This window comes from Salvelinus fontinalis, chromosome 14, assembly GCF_029448725.1.
Source record: "Salvelinus fontinalis isolate EN_2023a chromosome 14, ASM2944872v1, whole genome shotgun sequence".
Classification (NCBI taxonomy): Eukaryota; Metazoa; Chordata; class Actinopteri; order Salmoniformes; family Salmonidae; genus Salvelinus; species Salvelinus fontinalis.
The window spans coordinates 43,092,044-43,111,776 of NC_074678.1; the positions used below are offsets into that span (position 1 = coordinate 43,092,044).

At 42.0% G+C, this 19,733-nt stretch overlaps 2 protein-coding genes across 6 annotated transcripts in view; one reads left to right on the plus strand and one right to left on the minus strand.

Annotated features, from left to right (window-relative positions):
* The window catches only part of LOC129810909 (ankyrin repeat domain-containing protein 13C), a 92,779-nt gene extending 85,124 nt beyond the window's left edge, over nucleotides 1-7,655 (plus strand). For both annotated transcript variants that reach the window (XM_055861900.1, XM_055861901.1), the window contains 4 exons: nucleotides 1,702-1,781; nucleotides 5,626-5,724; nucleotides 6,316-6,416; nucleotides 6,557-7,655. In XM_055861900.1, the coding sequence (XP_055717875.1) occupies nucleotides 1,702-1,781; nucleotides 5,626-5,724; nucleotides 6,316-6,416; nucleotides 6,557-6,687 (411 nt within the window). In that variant the 3' untranslated portion in view covers nucleotides 6,688-7,655. The remainder of the gene's footprint in view (nucleotides 1-1,701; nucleotides 1,782-5,625; nucleotides 5,725-6,315; nucleotides 6,417-6,556) is intronic.
* A 1,194-nt stretch (nucleotides 7,656-8,849) lies between these two features.
* LOC129810910 (serine/arginine-rich splicing factor 11-like) lies at nucleotides 8,850-16,845 on the minus strand. 4 transcript variants are annotated; one of them, XM_055861904.1, is made up of 13 exons: nucleotides 16,524-16,613; nucleotides 15,847-15,957; nucleotides 15,559-15,692; nucleotides 12,668-12,777; nucleotides 12,456-12,542; nucleotides 11,532-11,581; nucleotides 11,282-11,412; nucleotides 11,016-11,091; nucleotides 10,703-10,816; nucleotides 10,494-10,583; nucleotides 10,252-10,341; nucleotides 9,969-10,140; nucleotides 8,850-9,790 (listed from the first exon to the last, which is right to left on the minus strand). In XM_055861904.1, exons 2-13 carry the CDS (start codon nucleotides 15,879-15,881, stop codon nucleotides 9,560-9,562), a joined length of 1,320 nt encoding a protein of 439 aa, XP_055717879.1. In that variant the 5' UTR covers nucleotides 15,882-15,957; nucleotides 16,524-16,613; the 3' UTR covers nucleotides 8,850-9,559. The 4 variants fall into 4 exon arrangements, with proteins under 4 accessions (XP_055717879.1, XP_055717877.1, XP_055717878.1 ...); XM_055861902.1 differs by lacking the exon at nucleotides 15,847-15,957 and having other exon boundaries at nucleotides 16,524-16,845; XM_055861903.1 differs by lacking the exon at nucleotides 16,524-16,613 and having other exon boundaries at nucleotides 15,847-16,517.
* Nucleotides 16,846-19,733: the final 2,888 nt, after the last annotated feature.

The window sequence follows — 19,733 nt, forward strand, 5'->3', positions numbered from 1 at the left end:
TGAGTGCAGGTAGGGTAGACAGCCCTGGTGAGTGCAGGTAGGGTAGACAGCCCTGATGAGAGCAGGTAGGGTAGACAGAGCAGGTGAGTGTAGGTAGGGTAGACAGAGCAGGTGAGTGCATTTAGGATAGACAGCCTTGATGAGTGCAGGTAGGGTAGACAGCCCTGGTGAGTGCAGGTAGGGTAGACAGAGCAGGTGAGTGCAGGTAGGGTGGACAGCCCTGGTGAGTGCAGGTAGGGTAGACAGCCCTGGTGAGTGCAGGTAGGGTAGACAGCCCTGATGAGAGCAGGTAGGGTAGACAGAGCAGGTGAGTGCAGGTAGGGTAGACGGCCCTGATGAGTGCAGGTAGGGTAGACAGCCCTGATGAGTGCAGGTAGGGTAGACAGAGCAGGTGAGTGCAGGTAGGGTAGACAGAGCAGGTGAGTGCAGGTAGGGTAGACGGCCCTGATGAGTGCAGGTAGGGTAGACAGCCCTGATGAGTGCAGGTAGGGTAGACAGAGCAGGTGAGTGCAGGTAGGGTAGACAGAGCAGGTGAGTGCAGGTAGGGTAGACAGAGCAGGTGAGTGCAGGTAGGGTAGACAGAGCAGGTGAGTGCAGGTAGGATAGACAGCCCTGATGAGTGCAGGTAGGGTAGACAGCCCTGGTGAGTGCAGGTAGGGTAGACAGCCCTGATGAGTGCAGGTAGGGTAAACAGAGCAGGTGAGTGCAGGTAGAGTAGACAGCCCTGATGAGTGCAGGTAGTATAGACAGCCCTGGTGAGTGCAGGTAGGGTAGACAGAGCAGGTGAGTGCAGGTAGGGTAGACAGAGCAGGTGAGTGCAGGTAGGGTATGTGTTCATGTATACAAACACACCTGGTGTATTCATGCAAATGAGGCACATGTAATTTTCTTTCTATTAACACAGAATAAGAACTATTTGCTGATACAGTAAGAAAATGTATTGATGAGTGTATTCTAAGAGAAAAAAAAATGAATGTTTCAATACATCCCACCAAGTCCCTGAATTCCATTCGTTATTTGCCAGTAAAATGTTTTATGTGATATAATTCAGTCAACATCTGATGGATTATACAAATTCAAAATGAGTATCTTTATCCATTGTCCAACTGTTGCATTTAATTAAAACTTTTAACAATTTCGATGACCGTTGCTACTTTGATGTCCAGAGAGATAATAACCTAAGGTCAAGGTGTTGGTAACGAGGCACGTGTCGAGAATTAAGACTGAGTCTGTGCTTTATTGAAATGACCCCTTTTCATTCATGCAGTTTGTGTGCAGCTGTAAAATCATCAAGTTGGTTTTACCACTGGCAGTGTGTTGTTCATGTGGTCAATCCCGCTCTCAGCATTAGTGATGTATTTGGGCCCTCTAGTGACCCAAATGTGGTTGTGCATCCTACATTTCATTCACCTCAGGTGGATACAGGCAAAATCTTACAAACAACTCAGCAAAAAAACAAAGCCACTTTGAGAAGCTCATAAAAAAATCTATATTGAAGTCATTAGTTTGGGATTTTTAAGCTTTTAGTGTGCTGTTTGTTATGTCTGAATGTGTTTTTGTTTTTCTTTGTAGTCTGACTATGACTTTGTTTATGATATTTGTGTACTCTTTGCTCAGTTTGATGTCTGACTTTATTCTGTGTCGATTTCTATTGCCAGGTGTCTGTTCTTGCCACTCATATGTGTTTCCCTCTCTCTTTAGCCCGTGAGGCGACAGTCACTAACTGCCCCTTCACCCAACACTATCTCCTGGGAGGAATACATCAACGCAGAAAACGGAAAGTATGTGTGACCATCACCTTCTCACAAGTACACTTCTTACACGCTTCCTTTCACGAGGGCCCTCTTCCTCATTGTTAGTCTCAAATGTCTACATACAGGGTTAAATCTAATCACATCAAATGTTATTTGTCACACGCTTCGTTAACGACAGGTGTAGACAAACAGTGAAATGCACACTTCAAGGTCCAACAGTGCAGAGTTAAAAATGAGATATAGTCACACGAGGAATAAATACACAGTGAATAACAATAAAGAGTAAAAACAACATGGATATAGACAGGGAGTGGGAAAGCCCGTATGAGGGTTAGCGCTCAGGCTAGAATGAACCGCGGCCGGTATGCGTGGGAGAGAGAATATCTGTAGTGTTCGGAAAAAGTACTCAACGCACTCAAAACCAGGAAGAGGAAAACCCCAAGGGGGCCGAGATGCAGAAATAATATCATTCATTTAATCCACGCTCGAAAGAAGTGGAGGTGCAAGGCGCTATATAACAACAAGGAGCGGAGGCCTTATGCCTTCATCAGTGCTGTACAAACAAATTAAGAAGACACACACAGCAGGTGCGGGCATAGTTAATTAGAGACTGGCGAATCGGGAGTCAATGCATATGAAAAAGGAATATATATTATGAGGAAATTGAGGTACCTATGCACATATAGGTAGGGGTAAAGTGACTAGGTAACAGGATAGATAATACAGTAGCAGCAGCAGCGTATGTGGTGACTGTGAAAGTGTGTGTGTGTGGCGCCAGTATGCATGTGTGCGCGTGTTATGTGTGTGTGGGCGTATACAGTGTGTGTGTATGCGTGTGTTGGGTTGTCAGTGTGAGTATGTGTGAGTGTGTGGATAGAGTCCAGTGTGGGCATAGAGTCAATGCAAGAGAGTTAGTGCAAAAAAGGGTCAATGCAGGTGGTCCTGGTAGCCATTTGATTAGCTAATTAGCACTCTTGTTTAGCAGTCTTATGGCTTGTGGGTAGAAGCTGTTCAGGGTCCTGTTGGTTCCAGACTTGGTCCACTGGTATTGCTTGCCCTGCGGTAGCAGGAAGAACAGTCTATGATTAGGGTGGCTGGAGTCTGAAAATGTTTTGGGCCTTCCTCTAACACCGCCTGATATAGAGGTCCTGGATGGCAGGGAGCTCGGCCCCAGTGATGTATTGGGCCGTACTCACCGCCCTCTGTGGTGCCTTGCGATCAGGTGCCTTGTAGTTGCCATACCAAGCCGTGAAAAGTTTTGAGGATCTGAGGCCTATGCCAAATCTTTTCAGCCTCCTGAGGGGGAAGAGGCACTGTCATCCCCTCTTCACAACTGTGTGGGTGTGTATGGACCATGTTAATTCCTTAGTGATGTGGACACCGAAGAACTTGAAGCTCTCAACCCACTCCACTACAGCCCCATCGATGTAGATGGGGGCATGCTCACCCCTCCGTTTCCTGTAGTCCACGAACAGCTCCTTTATCTTGCTGACGTTCAGGGAAGGTTGTTGTCTTGGCACTACACTGCCAGGTCTCTGACCTCCTCCCTATAGATTGCCTCGTCGTAGTCGTTGATCAGTCCTACCAACGTCGTGTTGTCAGCAAACTTGATGATGGTGTTGGAGTCGGGCGTGGCCACGCAGTCATGGGTGAACAGGGAATACAGTAAGGGACTAAGCACACACGCCTTGATGGTCAGCATTGCGGATGTGTTGTTGCCAAAGTTACCGCCTGGGGCCGGCCCATGAGGAAGTCCAGGATCCAGTTGCAGAGGGAGGTGCAAATTGCAATGTCCGTACTGTGAGACACCTAAGACAGCGCTACAGGGAGACAGAATGGACAGCTGATTGTCCTCTCAGTGGCAGACCACGTGTAACAACACCTGCACAGGATCGGTACATCCGAACACCACACCTGCGGGACAGGTACAGGATGGAAACAACAACTGCCCGAGTTACACCAGGAACGCACAACCCCTCCATCAGTGCTCAGACTGTCCGCAATAGGCTGAGAGAGGCTGGACTGAGGGCTTGTAGGCTTGTTGTAAGGCAGGTCCTCACCAGACATCACCGGCAACAACGTCGCCTATGGGCACAAACCCACCGTCGCTGGACAAGACAGGACTGGCAAAAAGTGCTCTTCGCTGACGAGTCACGGTTTTGTCTCACCAGGGATGATGGTTGGATTTGCGTTTATCGTCAAAGGAATGAGCGTTACGGCGAGGCCTGTACTCTGGAGTGGGTCCGTCATGGTCTGGGGCATTGTGTCACAGCATCAGCGGACTGAGATTGTTGTCATTGCAGGCAATCTCAACGCTGTGCGTTACAGGGAAGACATCCTCCTCCCTCATGTGGTACCCTTCCTGCAGGCTCATCCTGACATGACCCTCCAGCATGACAATGCCACCAGCCATACGGCTCGTTCTGTGCGTGATTCCCTGCAAGACAGGAATGTCAGTGTTCTGCCATGGCCAGCGAAGAGCCCAGATCTCAATCCCATTGAGCACGTCTGGACCTGTTGGATCGGAGGGTGAGGGCTAGGGCCATTCCGCCAGAAATATCAGGGAACTTGCAGGTGCTTTGGTGGAAGAGTGGGGTTACATCTCACAGCAAGAACTGGCAAATCTGGTGCAGTCCACGAGGAGGAGATGCACTGCAGTACTTAATGCAGCTGGTGGCCACATCAGATACTAACTGTTACTTTTGATTTGGATCCCCCCTTTGTTCAGGGACACATTATTCCATTTCTGTTAGTCACGTGTCTGTGGAACTTGTTAATTTTATGTCTAAGTTGTTGAATCTTGTTATGTTCATACAAATATTTGTTCATACAAACACATGTTAAGTTTGCTGAAAATTAAAATCACCGACCACGAGAAAAGCTGCTTCTGAATGTGCATTTTCTTGTTTGCTTATAGCCCCCTGTACAGCTAGTTAAGTGCAGTCTTAGTGCTAGCGTTTGTTTGTGGTGGTAACTAGACAGCTACAAAAAATATAGATTAAATAGTATGGTCTGCAGCTTATCATGAGGTATTCTAACTTGAGACTTCCTTAACATTGGAGGTCCCGCACCAACTGTTGTTAACAAAGAAACACACCTCTCCTCCCCCTGTTCAGCTAAGACTCTGAGAAACATAGGATATTACAGTTTTTCAGGTACCGTTGAGAGGATACGGAGCTCTTCCAGTTTGTTCTCGAGTGACTGCATGTTCGTCAATACAACAGAGGGCAATGGTGGTCTATTTGCTCGCTAATGTACTCTTGTCAGGTTGCCGCCTCGCCTGTCTCTCTTTCGCTGCCGCTTCCTCTTTCGAGTCCCAGGGATTAGTTCCTGGTCCGGAGGAAGCAGAACGTCTAGAGGTGCCGACTCGTTTAAGTTGGAATGTTCATCCATTCTGATGCCTTGAAGCTGTTTTCGGTCATAGGAAATGATGCTGGAGACATTATGTACAACAAAGTTACGATCAGCGTAAAAACACACAAAATAGGTCAGGAGCCCGTAAGACGGCTGCTATCCACTGCAGTGCCATCTTGCCAGGGGGAATGATGGACAGACAGACAGATCACTTATGTACAGTTGTGACAGGGTGGATAGTGCCATTTAAGGCCATTCCCTCTTACCTCATCAGTTAAAGCTGTGGAGAGCTGTTCTACTTCCTGTTGGAGAAACTTGACCCGTCAACTAGATGGGTATGGGGTTTCAGTAGCAACTGGTTACTGCTTCCCACTTCCATCACCTAGCAGTGAGTGGTTCCTCACAGAAAATGTGTATTCTATTGTAAGACAAATTATTTAAAAAATTGCCCAAATGCATCATACCCATACCATTATTACCACACATTTTCAAAATTCTCCCTCTTCTTCTCCCTCAGAGCGCCTCATCTAGGAAGAGACCTGGTATGCAAAGAGAGCAAGAAGAACTTCAAAGCGACCGTGGCCATGAGTCAAGACTTCCCTCTGAGCATTGAATCGTAAGCATCCTCTTCTATTACTCCCAGATGAACTTGACGTCTAGACTGACACAAGTAGTTGCCAGACGGGATACATTTTAATAAAGTTCATTTTTTTCTTCATAAAGTATTGAAAACTGAAATGACGTTTGTGTGCATGAATGGGCTAAAGAGGTTGATGGACACAGTGCATTCATTTATTTGCGCCAAAGAAAACACACGATAGACAACAATACAGATGGAAACAAATTAATACTGAAAAAAACGGTGTGCAGGTGTGGTTGGAAGCCCGAGGGCTGACATGAAAACCACACCACAACAGAAACAATACACAATACATAAGTACAAAAATAAAAAGGTTTTTAAAACAGATAACATAACCTACTAATTATAAATGTATAAATTAATTGATCAGTAATCACACCAACAACAAAAATGTTAACCTCACTTTTGTGGTGTGCAGAGGCCTCATTTTCTCATGATTATCCCCATCGCTAATTGAATGTGCTAGTGACTGTAACTTGCTGTACTCTCTGGCATGAAGTGATGCATGAAATCCATTCTTCATTGAGTGAGAATGAAAGACTGATCTTTTTTGTTGTTTATTTTCAGGTTATTAAACGTTCTGGAGGTGATAGCACCCTTCAAGCACTTTAATAAACTCAGAGAGTTTGTTCAAATGAAACTCCCTCCTGGTTTCCCTGTCAAACTGGGTAAGTACTATGTATAGTATACTGCTTAGTGGGAAACATATTCTAAAATATAAGAGAGCCAGTTGGACGCCTGCTGACTGGCTGACCAGCTATATTCCCTGATGTTATAACATGTTTACATTTGTCGTTTCTCCACAAAGATATCCCTGTCTTTCCAACCATTACGGCCACGGTGACTTTTCAAGAGTTGCGCTACGACGAGTTTGAGGAGTCCATCTTCACCATCCCCAATGAGTACAACGAGGACCCCAGCCGCTTCCCTGACCTTTAATCCCTTTGGGTGGACACCAGAAAGGGGTCACCTATGAAAGGGAATTAATATTTCATCAAGTTGTCATAAGAGAAGAAGACAAGAAAAGGAAATTGTATGTGTAATGTTTTAAATGGAAGTGAAAAGATGTAGCTACTATCCAGAGCTTCGTTTGGAGCTTCACTGAACGTTGGGCACTGGTTAGATGCATTACAGCCAGTCAGTACTGGGCTGAGTTGGCCTTGGCAGCAGAGGGGAGGACCTACTGCGCCAGTCGATACTCAACTCTTTGGTACTCCACCTGAAAGCAATGATAGACATGCTAAGAAATTGAAATGTACCAGAGCGAAGTTATCTTATCCTATTTGACTGGCAGCAAGTGTGGCATTATAAGTATTGCATATAAGAATTGTTTTCATATTCTACCTTTTTAAACTATGTAACAAACTACAATTCAGTTAAAGGAAATGAACCAGGAGTGAAAGTTGTCTGTAGATGATTAGGTACGATTTAAGTACAATGTAAAGGGCTCGATTCAAAATCCATATCACAGAAGTTCAGCGCCACTGCACGATAGAAATGTAAAGTCAATGTGCCCGCGTTAGCAGACTGCGTTCCCGGTAAACACTGCATATGTCGGCTCAATCGAAAATTACCTTCACATTTCAATCACGCTATAGAGTTAAACTTCAGCGGTATGGATTGAATCGAGCCCTAAATGCAATTTTTAAAGCAAGCAAAAACCAGGCCTTTTCCTTGCGCAAGGTGTAAATACCGCTGTTTTTATGTTTGTTTTATTTTGTGTTTTTTTTCTCTTCACTTTCTTTGTGTTAATATGGGTGTAGATGTCTTCTATGACAAGAAGAGTTTCTGAAGTTTGATGCCAAGCCTAGTTGATGTGAGTTCACCCAAAGAGGTAATTGGTTTGTATCGTGGTGACAATGGATATTTTTGTACATATATGGTGCTGGTAAAAATCTCCAATTCTCCTATGTTTTTTGTCTTCATTGTCACACTTATGTCAACTCTTTGTTGACTTCTCCCCTGCAGACCTATGTATGAGCCAAGTGTACAAAGCACTGTGAGGTCTTACATCCTTGAGTTTTACAAGGACTGGATTACTCAGTTTCCATCTTCAGAAGAACAGTTTCAGTTGAGTCCTGATTGCTTCTGAACATTGCAAAATGTTGCCCCGTTTATACCTGGTTCCAACATCCATCCTTGTCCTGATTGTGCCCACATTTTCAGACAGTGTAAACGATTAAAAGACTCATTGTGATCAGATCTTTCTGACCACCTCCCGAGGTAGGATATCTTACAAGTGTAGACAGATCTGGACAGTGAAACCATTTAAATCATTATCCCTTCTAAAATCACTGACAGGTGGCACCATTGAATTATGGCATCAATATGTGTCTTAAAACAAATCAATATTATTTTGAAAGAATAGCTGTCAAATAATTTGCATATAGGGAAGGACCTGGAACTTTGGTCACAATGCAGACACAAAGGATGGATATTAAACACATTTTAATAACGTGTAGACATATTTCAGAAAATGTGGGCAATCAATGTGGACAAGATCAGGACAAATGACGCATGTTAGCACCAGGTATAAACAAGGCTTTTACGTTCAAGGAAAAGGTCAAATCCAATAAGCTTAGCTATGCCTTGCTTCAGGAATGAAATAGGACTTCTCTGAAGTGGTGCTCATTTTGTTCTGTTGGGTACTGTGTACAACAGGGAGGGTTTGCTGAGCTGCAGTGTGATCAATACTGCACCAGCAGCAATAGAAATAGCAGAATGCTTTGTACTCCCGACTCATTTCCTTTGTATATTGATCAGGGCCCTATTGACCCCTCCGGTAGTTATAAACCTTTCCATCATGCTTCCATACCACACTACTGGTTAGTTCTGCAAATGGAAATGTGTTTTCTTCACTTTTTGTTGTGGGCTGAATGTTGTTTTACTCCTTACCATGGCTTTAGCTGCCAAGAGCTGATGTAAACACATTTTCACTCATCTACATGCCAGTTGTACAAGAAACCTTGTATAAGCCTGACACTATTTTCATATGATAAACATTTTTACTCAAATAAAATGTCCACATATAATGAACTTGTTTATCATGCATTTCAAAACTGGTGCAGGCTATGAAACATATCCCACAACAAAACCATAGCTATTTTGACCACGTTTTATTATAGACTTCTCCTTTGTAAAACATGTAGACAGTACAGGGTGTTCCATCATAATAATCCAAACACTGATTTGGATCTACAGTATATCATCACAGGTGGAAGGGTATGTCTACAACAGTATTAAGTGCTTTACAGATTGAGTCAATTTGTCAAGATTACAACAAAGAATAGAAAGCTGCACTGCACCGAAACCAGAATGGTACCAGGCTAAATACAATTTAACAGTCTGAGTGTAAAAGGTTAAGGTATATAAGTTCAGTGAGTCATTTAGGAGAAAACAGTTCCTCTGTTCAAGATGAATAAAATCTTTGAGGCCCAAAAAGGAAATCACTTTCAAAATCCCTCACATTCAACAGGCCCTTCAACTTAAAAGTACAGCAATTTGACATTTTGCAAAAATCATTTGGGACAGAATTCCTACACATGCTCACCAGACACGGTCCACTACAGAAATAAACTGGCTATTTCAAACAGGAACGATATTTTCCCTAACCAGTCTAGAGATGGAAAGTGTCTCTATAACTCTAAAAACTGTACATCTCCCCAATAGGACTACAACCCACCAGACTCCCACAATTATTCATTTAAAAGATCAGACACGTTATCTAGATGCCTTTAAAAAGAGAACGGTAGGGAATGGAGCCTATGTCGGTTTTCAGTGACATCATCTGGCTGGTTTTCCCTGGGCGTACTCAGTCGCTCATCTCCATGTCTTCCTCATCATGGTGGTCATCTCCGTTCTGTTTGGACTTCTTGCCGCTCTCCCCTGCAAGCTTCTCGTCAGACTCCTGGGGCTTTGTGGGAGACGCAGAATCGGAGTCGCTCTTCCTCTCCTCTTCATCCTCTACCTCTCCCTCTTTTCCACTGTCATAGCCTTGCTCCTCCTCATCGTAATCCCTGGTCACCTTCAAGAGCAAAGCGTTCTGAGCAATAAAGGAATAAATGGCACATGAAAAAGGTCAAACTCTGGACATGAAAACATTCAAGGTCGGTGTCCCTGTACAGATTAAGCCTAGTCATGGCTAAAAAGCTATTTAGATGGACATTTAACAGATACGATTAGAATGCGCCGTTAATGTGTGAAAGTCAGTGGCTGCACACCTTGACATCTCCTTTCTCACTGTCAGATTTGCGGTCTCGGTCCTTATCCTTGTCTTTGCTCTTCTTACTAGTGGAGCGTTCTCTTTCGTCTCGGCTCCGATCTCTGACGTCTTTCCTCTCCCTCTCACGGTCCTTCTCTCGCTCTTTGTCCTTCTTCTTGTCCTTCTTGTGCCTGTGGGAACAAAAACTATTGTTTAAATACAGACAGGTACACCTACAGATTACTGCACTGTGAAGCCCAGTGTGGTTCTGAACTAGGAGGACCCTCTTTTGTACCACTCACCTTCTAGGGGAAGGGGACCTGGACAGTTTCCTCTTTGGGGACCTGGACTTCTTTGGTGACCTAGAGGCGCTGCGGCTTCTTCTACGTCTCCTGTTGAAGACCAGATATTAAAGATGGGAGGGAAACCTTTAACCCTACATTCCACTGGTTGTCTTTGGGTTCCTGAAAGGTATAGAACATCAAGCGGGATCAATGCATTTTGGTCAAGCTAACTAGACTCATCCTTTATTTAAACCACTCACCGATTGATGCTTCGAGACCTCCTGGTACTGCTGTAGCTCTTAGGCGGCGTCTTGGAGCGCTTTTTGGATTTCTCGTCTTTCCTCCTATCCCTACAAGCAGGAAAAACAATGAAGGCAAAATGATTTGAAGGAATCCTGAAAGAGGTACATCATGCACCACATTTCCCCTGATCCCCGCTGTGAATATAACACTGTAGATGGCCACCCACCTGGATTTGCTGCATCTACCCCTCTCTCTGGAGTGGGACTTCCGTCTGCGGGGGCTCTTCGACCGCCTCCTGCTCCTCGAGTGGGACCTCCGCCGAGACCTGCTCTTTGATCGCCTGCAATGAGATTAGACAGGTTATTTTTTTTAACCAGAACTCAGAGCCGTCCCAACTAATCCACGCACTCAAACCACTCAAGATGCATCGTGACTGATTTGCTGATGTTTTCCAACATGCATGTAAAGTGGGGCTAACCTTCAGCACATCCAAAATTGCTGATTTAATTAAGGTATGCAGTTTCTCATCAGCGGCGTACCTGTGACGAGACCTGGACCTCCTCCGCCTCGACCGGGACCTGGAGCGGGAATGTTTGCGCTTGTCGTCTTTCTTATCTGCAAAGAGGAAGAATGAAAGCTCAGGAAACTCCAACGTAACAATACAAATCTGTGGGAACTGACTAACGTGACAGCCGTCAATGTCTGAAGACGTGAGGAAGAGCACCATAGAAGAGAGGAATGGGTAATTCAGTCAAAATACACGTGTAATACTGCAAATATGTGGTCTAAATTAGTGAGAACTCACTTCCAGGCTCGATAGCGGCAGAGATGAGTGACTGGGCCTCTCTGACCCTCTTCATGGCCTCCTCTATCTCCTTGTTGGAGTCATTCTTCATACCAGGATTAATCATCATACCAGCAGCCATTGAATTCATCCTGCAATGGTCAAACCCCAGTTAGTCACCCAGAAAAATTACAGATAAACTTTTCCACATACTCAATACAATAGTTAAAATATTCTTTATAGACTGGCCAGAATTGGAGGTGATAGTTACTTAGTAGGATCCATGGACTGCATAAGCTTCAGAAAGTCAGCAGAGAGGGCCTGAAATAAAGAACATGAAAATGCATAGCTATATACATTTATAATGTGATAAGTAGATCAATAGGTTATTATGGGGGGGGGGGGGTTCTACTAAGCTAACATATGAAATTGTTTTAAGATGGTCATACCATGTTTGATTTCATTTTTATTATATTTTATTGCCTTTACTAGCTCATAGAAACACATTGAATAACATTCATAAATGGCAAAAAAATGATCACAAAATAAATCATAAGGAATATAGTTTTGAAGTGTCTGTCCTATATCTAGGAGATAAGAAAGCTCAGGAAATGTTAATTTTTTTGGACACATTTAACACCTTATTTTTGTTGCCACAAAACTACCTACATACTTCCATTCATTTGTATTAGCCAGGTCCTGTGACACTTGTGGGGGCGTAGCGCAAAACAGAGAACACAATTGTGTTCGTGAGTCTCTTCTTTCCACAATGGGGTCATTAGTTTGTAGCCCAAACAATTTGGATGCTACAGACAGAAGTTGGCACATCATTGTTACCGACTTCAGTCGTAGAGCAAAACAGAGAACACCATCGTGTTCGTAGGCATTCCATAGAGTGGAAATATTATTAGTTTGTAGACCAAACAGTAGGAAGCTTTGTGAGAAGACCGATTTTTGTCTCATGGTCTGACAAAGACCGCTGTAGCTCGGCCACTTTCCACCACAGATGCGGAAGGCCGCCATAGTCGGATGCGGTGGATTGAGACGCAGCCCATGCAAAAAAACAGACATCTCTAGCTTAAACTGACAGATTGAGACAAAGATTTTTTTATTATGTTACTTACAGATTAATACTATAACCTACACCTGTTTTAAAGTACAGAGAGTTGTGAAATAGAAAGTAGCCATGTCCAACCTGGGGGTTGATGTTGCCAGACATGCCCATGGCAGCCATGTGATCCATGTTCGGATTTCCGAGAGCTGAAAGAGGTACGCCTCCCATCTGCAAGGACAAGGGATACACGTCAGACAAATCTTCCTTCCAGCTACTTTTTTGTTGTTGTCAAAATGGGGCCTTTGGTTACACAGTTGATAGGTCTCATTTCGACATTAATAGATAACACTTACGGACGCCAAAGGATTTGGAGTGGGGAGAAGGCCTCCTCCAGGCATGCATCCTGCCACGGCATTCGCTGGTGCCAGCAGTGACAGAGCTTTAGACTCATCAGGAATCACTCCTAGAGAAAAACGCCACAGAATCAGTACAGGTCTTTGCAAACATCCACCATACTCAAACAGAGCTACAAACAAACCACCTCAACCTAACTACTCTTACCACAATAGATATGTAGTAAGACATACATTCCATTTTGTGTTGTCGGAAAATGTTGGGCCCTAATTTGCTAAGCATGATTTCAGAATACTACTACGAGAACAAAGTCACAATACACACTGTGGTCAACACTGCCAAGATTGCATCAGCTGTACTTGTTTTTTGTGGGATGTGCTCTCGAGTTTCATTAGATGTTTTATGAACAAGCGACTCGTGCCGGCTGCTTCGCTACAAAGCACACAAAAACATCAAGATACACAAAACAAAGTTCAGGGAAAAGGTAACTACTTTAGTCTAAAAACACTTACCATTACAAAACAAACAGAGAAAGCTCGACCAAATTCTGTTTTCTGGGCTTTTGCTGGTGGCTTCTTTCTTCCAAAGAGCCTACAGCACTGTTGATTGGCTACTGTATTCACCAGAGGGGTATACTACGAAGCAAGCTAGATCTACTCAGGGTTTTCTACAGCTAACCAGCATTAGTTAGCTTCACATTCCACCTCCGGCTTCATCAATACTACAAATGTGGATATTGCCCGTCCGCCTGCCTCTAACTCTAGCAGGCCTATATCTGCATGTCTATGTCGCACATGGCTAAGCAAACGCTGAAATTAAACAAAAGATGCATTCTGTCATTACTAAATGTGGAATGTGACATATTAACATGACTATTTTTAACACAAAAACATTTGAAAAATAAAATACTGAATCAATTGTCATCCTCAAATGAAGCGGGAGGGAATCTGATTTAATTGGTCCTCAACTCGTTGCTCAGTCATTTCATTCAGGGTAAGTGGAGTTAGCCTGCCCCAGAGCTGGTTAGGATCTGTTGCCATAGAAATGTACCTGGCTAAAAGGCGAGCCACTTTCGTATGACTGGTTATCCTGAGTTGACCAAAGTTACTTCGACAACTCCTCAAACGCGCTTCGTAGGATACCACTCATGTACAGTGTTGTAAACTTTAACTTGCAACTAACAGAAATAATAATATATAATAATTTGGGGGTTGTTAATATTTCATCCTGTTACTCACAAGTGTGTAATTGAAATGTGTTTATTTTTCTAAATATCTCAATTCCCCGAGGACCTGCAGAGAGTGGGGTCACAGTCAGGGTTGCAATTGTACAGCGCCCCTGGAGCAATTAGGATTAAGTGCCTTGCTCAAGGGCAAAGCAACAGACTTTTTCTTTCTTCACCTTGTCAGCTCTGGTATTCGAACTGGCCCAAACTCTAACCGAGGCTACCTGCCGAAGAGTACTGAGTAGGCTCTGACAAAAAAGGGAAAATGCCAGAAAAAGCTCAAATAGTTAACCATTTCTATGAGCCCAATGCTGAAGAAAAAATATATATACAATAGTGGAATAAAAACGAAAATCTTATGAGATGGTCCATAGGTGTGCAATCTAAAATGAAGCTAATTTCAAATCAAACAAGGCTTCATCTTTTCTGAGAAAAAAAACAACACTTGAGAAACAGGATAAGCTGCAGAAGACAAAACTGTTGGGTGGCATTTTCAGCAGGGCCTGGTGTATAGGGCTGAACCAGGAAAAACAACTGTAGAAACAACAACAAGAAAAGCCTCCGTTAAATGTGTGACTTACTAAACCCCTTCAGAGTCAAGTGGAGAGGATCATTATAAAGCATTTCACTACAACAACCAGTCCTACTTTTACCTGCAGTTAGTGAAAATATATGGGGATGGAGATGCACATATGTATAAAAGGACTGCGAAACAAAGCTATTCAAATTGGGTGGGTTAAGTCCAAACAACAGATAAGCATGTAAATCATAACCAAAAGGATGTTCAGAATTTCCCAGGCCAGTAGCTGAAAGTAGCTAAAGGGATGTAGGCCGAGTACTATATGTAACGGATGTGAAATGGCTAGCTAGTTAGCGGTGGTGCGCGCTAATAGCCTTTCAATCGGTGACGTCACTTGCTCTGAGACCTTGAAGTAGTGGTTCCCCTGCGGCTTTTGTGGAGCGATGGGTAACGATGCTTCGTGGGTGACTGTTGTTGATGTGTGCAGAGGGTCCCTGGTTCGCGCCCGGGTCGGGGCGAGGGGACGGACTAAAGTTAAACTGTTACATATACAAATCTACTTTGGCATGCATTGCCGCAATCAGTTAATTTACTTGTGTATGCTTCCTTTAGTTTATTAGACGCATACCTACTATAGATTGTGGCCTTTAAACTTGGATTACTTTAATCTCGTTTCCAGATTTAAGATTGTTGATGAGGGATAGGGGGGGCCGCTGGCCCCTGCTATTGCTATGGTTCATTGAGTGGTTATTCTTACAATGAAAAGATGCTTTGGAGATAAAGATAAACTTTCTTTCTCTACAGCAGAACAACAGTGGGAAGGGGCTCAGGAGCCAAATTGCCATTTATGTGTCTAATCTCTTGATGGCTGTAGAGGACCCTGTTCAGTCTGCAAGGGGATCAGCAGATGCCTTGTCCATTTCGAAAACCACAACACACAAATTACAGATACAATTATTTTTTTATTAATAGCCTATACTAGAACCGCAAGATTACACATGTATTCCCGTTTAACCCTATCATATTGTCAATCTCTGGTAAGACTTTTGTACTAAATCTTACTTTAAATTAAATATTGATAAACAATGGGGTTTGATTGAGCTTTGTTGTATGTTGGAAAAGAAATAGGACAAAAGATTACCAACCTTCTGCGAATGGGACAACAATCAGGGCTCTGTCCACGAAGACAGTGTTGGTCAGATGCTGGGACACTCCAACCGACTCAGATTCAAGGAACTTTACAAAACAGACACGTGAAGTCACAGGCAAGGAAGATTCACTGGAAGAAAATACACATTTGTTGTGCAAGAAATACAAAGATTCTCGACATATGGTATTAGAAACATGGTACTGACACTGTTAGTATACTTTCTTCCTGAAAACATAAATGCTCACTTTCCTAATTAAACATATTTTATGTCTGGTTTAGTTACAATTGGGAAGAGAGAGCAATGAAAGAACGTTGCATCTCTTGCAGTCTTTTCTTGTCTTTGCCATGAGAGCTTCAGAGGGATGATCAAGACGTCTTGTAATTCCTACCTTAACTGCAGTGCAGCCAGGTGTAATTCGACAGGTGAAAAACAGCAAAGCACAGAACAGATTAATTAGCTCCTACTACCCTGCCCTGTTATTCAATGGAGCCATTTGTTTTCACAGTATCATTGTAATTCAAAACAGTTTGATTCGCGACAGTTTGTTTTGTCAACTAGTTACTATAGTACTGACTGCAGGTTTGATTTATTATTCGATATCACAAGATAACTTACTAGCCAGTTGTTTCTCAGTACAGTAAGCTGGTTAACGTTAGATGTTTCATATAGGCACTGAGGGTTCGCAGATATCCTACTCAATGAGCTTGCTGTAACCAGTGTTTACTAACTAGCCATCAAGTTAACCATCTAGCTAAATTACGAGCTCACCGCCAAGTAGGCGCGAGTTTGGCTCCTCTGTGTCAGTTGCATGAGCAAGCGCACACTCATGTGTGCCAACTAATTACTACTAGCTAGGGGTGGACTGAGGCCGCACAGGCCCCAACCTATGTGATGGCCAAATTTGGCAGAATTTGACGTCGCTACTAGCTAGCTAATTGTCTAATATTCATAATACTCACTCTGGTGGAAATAACTTCAGTTCTTCAATATTTCCCAGAAACCCGAAGAGAGATCTCATCTGTTCAGAGGTGGTACTCGGAGAGACATTTGTCACCTGAATAACGTTCGTCATTTTCCACGACTAGATGTTAATTTGAAACGCACAGACGTCTAGCTAGATGTAACAACCCAACTAATTTAGCATCTAAAGAACGTAACATATAATTGTGCAGTCAAGCAAGCATAAACAACAATCATTTCCACTAGCTAATGCTACACAATTCAATTCCCACGGCCATTAGCACGCTACCAAAGATTTGTATAACTAAACCAAGATAGACCACAGCCTTTCGTTTCAAACGGGAACAAATGAGTCATATTGGGCAGAGCCAAGCACGACCTGGCGAGATGCAATTGGCACGTTCTAGCGGATATCTGCATATTTCCGTTACGGAACGCCACCTCTGAAGTGCACATGTGCAATAACTCAATTTGCCTTTGCACTCCTTATAATATATATTTTTTTAAATACATGTTTTTTCATTTTTTTATTTAACCTTTATTTAAACAACGCGATTAAAATAAAAAATAAACTTTGCGACGGGTAAAGTCTACAAAACGTAGTCCACTTTGTTCATAACACATTTTAGTTTTGGGAACAGAAAACTATATTGAGGTCAAATGTTTCATCGGGGAGAAAATTTGCAGAATTTCGGCCAAAATCCATTACGTTCCATCTTCTCCCAATGCCGGACAGTGGGCTTCCTCTCACTACCATATTTGGTAGTGAGTGGAAATGCCACGCGGATGCTTCACATTTAAACATCCGGTGAAATATCTGTCTCATTGTTCTATCTGTGACGCTACTGTTAGCTAGTAAGTTGTACAACGCTAGCTTCTGCCTCTACTTCTATGATATTATGGCGGTCCGCAAACAAACGTTAAGAGGTGGATGCCGCCACCTACTATACTGGAGTGTAGTCAATCACAGTTTACAGACTAAATTAATAAAAGGTACAAACATTAAGAAAGACGAAACCTTCCTACCTAATCCGTACTACTAATAACATTTTAAAAAGAGCCCTACTAACAAACTCTCCCCATCTTTCCTAATAATAACAATAATAATAATGTAAAATTAACACATTTACAGAAAGACCTGTGTAAAGGCCAACTTACAGAAGAGGAACTTTGAGGCAATAAAATCTTTTCAGTCTGGAAAAACACCAGGGCTTGATGGTATACCAGTAGAGGTATTTCAGACCTTTTTTGATGTACTCAAAGATCCATTATAAACATGTCTTAATTACTCTTATACAAATGGTAGACTTTCAGGTACTCAACAAGAAGGCCTGATTTCATTACTACTAAAACAGGACCCAGGTAGTAAGTAAAGATCCAGTCCATTTAAAAAACTGGAGGCCTCTAACACTTCAATGTTGTGATGTGAAAATCCTGGCGAAATGCATAGCACATAGAATAAAAAAGGTTTTACCAGATATTGTTCATCCTGACCAAACAGTTTTTTTTTTTACATGGACAATAAACGACAATTACTTGAAACAATTGAACATTATGAAACATCGAAGATACCAGGCTTGGTCTTCATAGCAGATTTTGAAAAGGCGTTTGATAAAGTAAGACTAGAATTTATATATATAAATGCCTGGATTACTTTCATTTGGTGAATCTCTTATGCAATGGGTTAAAGTTACAGTATGTACAGCAACAACAGATGTAAAATAGTAAATAATGGTTACTTCTCAGAAAGTATTGAGCTTTTAAAGAGGAGTAAAACAAGGCTGTCCATTGTCTCCGTATCTATTTATTATGGCAATTGAAATGCTAGCTATTAAAATTAGATCCAACAAGAACATCAAGGGGAAAGAAATTCAGGGGATAAAAACAAAAAAAGTGTCAAAGTATGCCGAGGACTCTAGTTTTTTTCTTAAATCCCCAATCTGGATCCCTGCACAGTCTCATTGAAGATCTTGATCACTTTTCTAGCCTCTCTGGATTAAAACCTAATTATGACAAGTGTACCATATTATGTATTGGATCCTTAAAAAAAGTGTTTAAACTACCTTGTACTTTACCAATAAAATTGGTGGATGGTGAAGTAGACATACTTGGGATTCACATCTCAAAATATAAATGAATTTACCACAATTCATTTCAATAGAAAATTAGCAAAAATAGATACGATTCTGCAACCATGGAGAGGTAAATACCTGTCTATTTATGGAAAAATCACATTGATTAACTCTTTGGTCTTATCCCAGTTTACTTACTAATGGCACTGCCTACTCCAGATGACTACATTTTTAAATCTAGTGAGCCACAAATATTTCATTTTATTTGGAATGCTAAGCCAAACAAAATTAAACATGCCTATTTATATAATGAATATGAGTTTGGGGGGCTAAAATTATTAATTATTAAAGCTTTAAAACTCTCACTAAAAGCTTCACTCGTACATAAATTATACTTAAACCCAAAATGGTTCTCCAGTAGATTATTAAGAAAAGCTCATCCTTTGTTAAAAAATTGCCTTTTTGACTTCATACAGATTACAACTTCTCATTTCCGACTAATTGAAAATTATTTATTTTTTTAAGTATCACCCTTTCTTAAACAAGCAATACAAAGCTGGTTACAAATTCAGTTTTATCCTCCAGAAAAGAAAACAAATATTACAACAAATGTTATGGTTAAACTTAAATATACTGATTAATAAAAAACTATTATTTTGGGATTTTTTTTACAAATTTGTATTATAAATATTAATGATATTATGAATAGAAACGGAGGAGTTGTCACATATGCAGTTATCAAAAAAATATGAAAATATCCGCTCAATCCAAACTTTCAACCAACTGATTGCAGCACTACCCCAAAAATGGAGGAGGCAAGTGGAAAAGGGAGAAGGTAGGGAACTTGTTTGCCTGCCATATATTAAATAATACAAATCGTCTGAAAGGAACTGGCATAAATAGAAAAATATACCAGTTTCATCGGAGGACAAAAATGTTGACAGCTGCGCCACACAGGTTGCAAAATAAATGGGAGGAGATTTTCAATGTACCAATTCCATGGCACATGGTTTATGAACTGGTACAAAAAATTACACTTGATTCAACACCTAGAGTTTTTCAATTTACACAAATGGAATAGACAAAAGGTGGAAATTATAGGCAATTAGCAAGACACCCCCAATAAAGGAGTGGTCT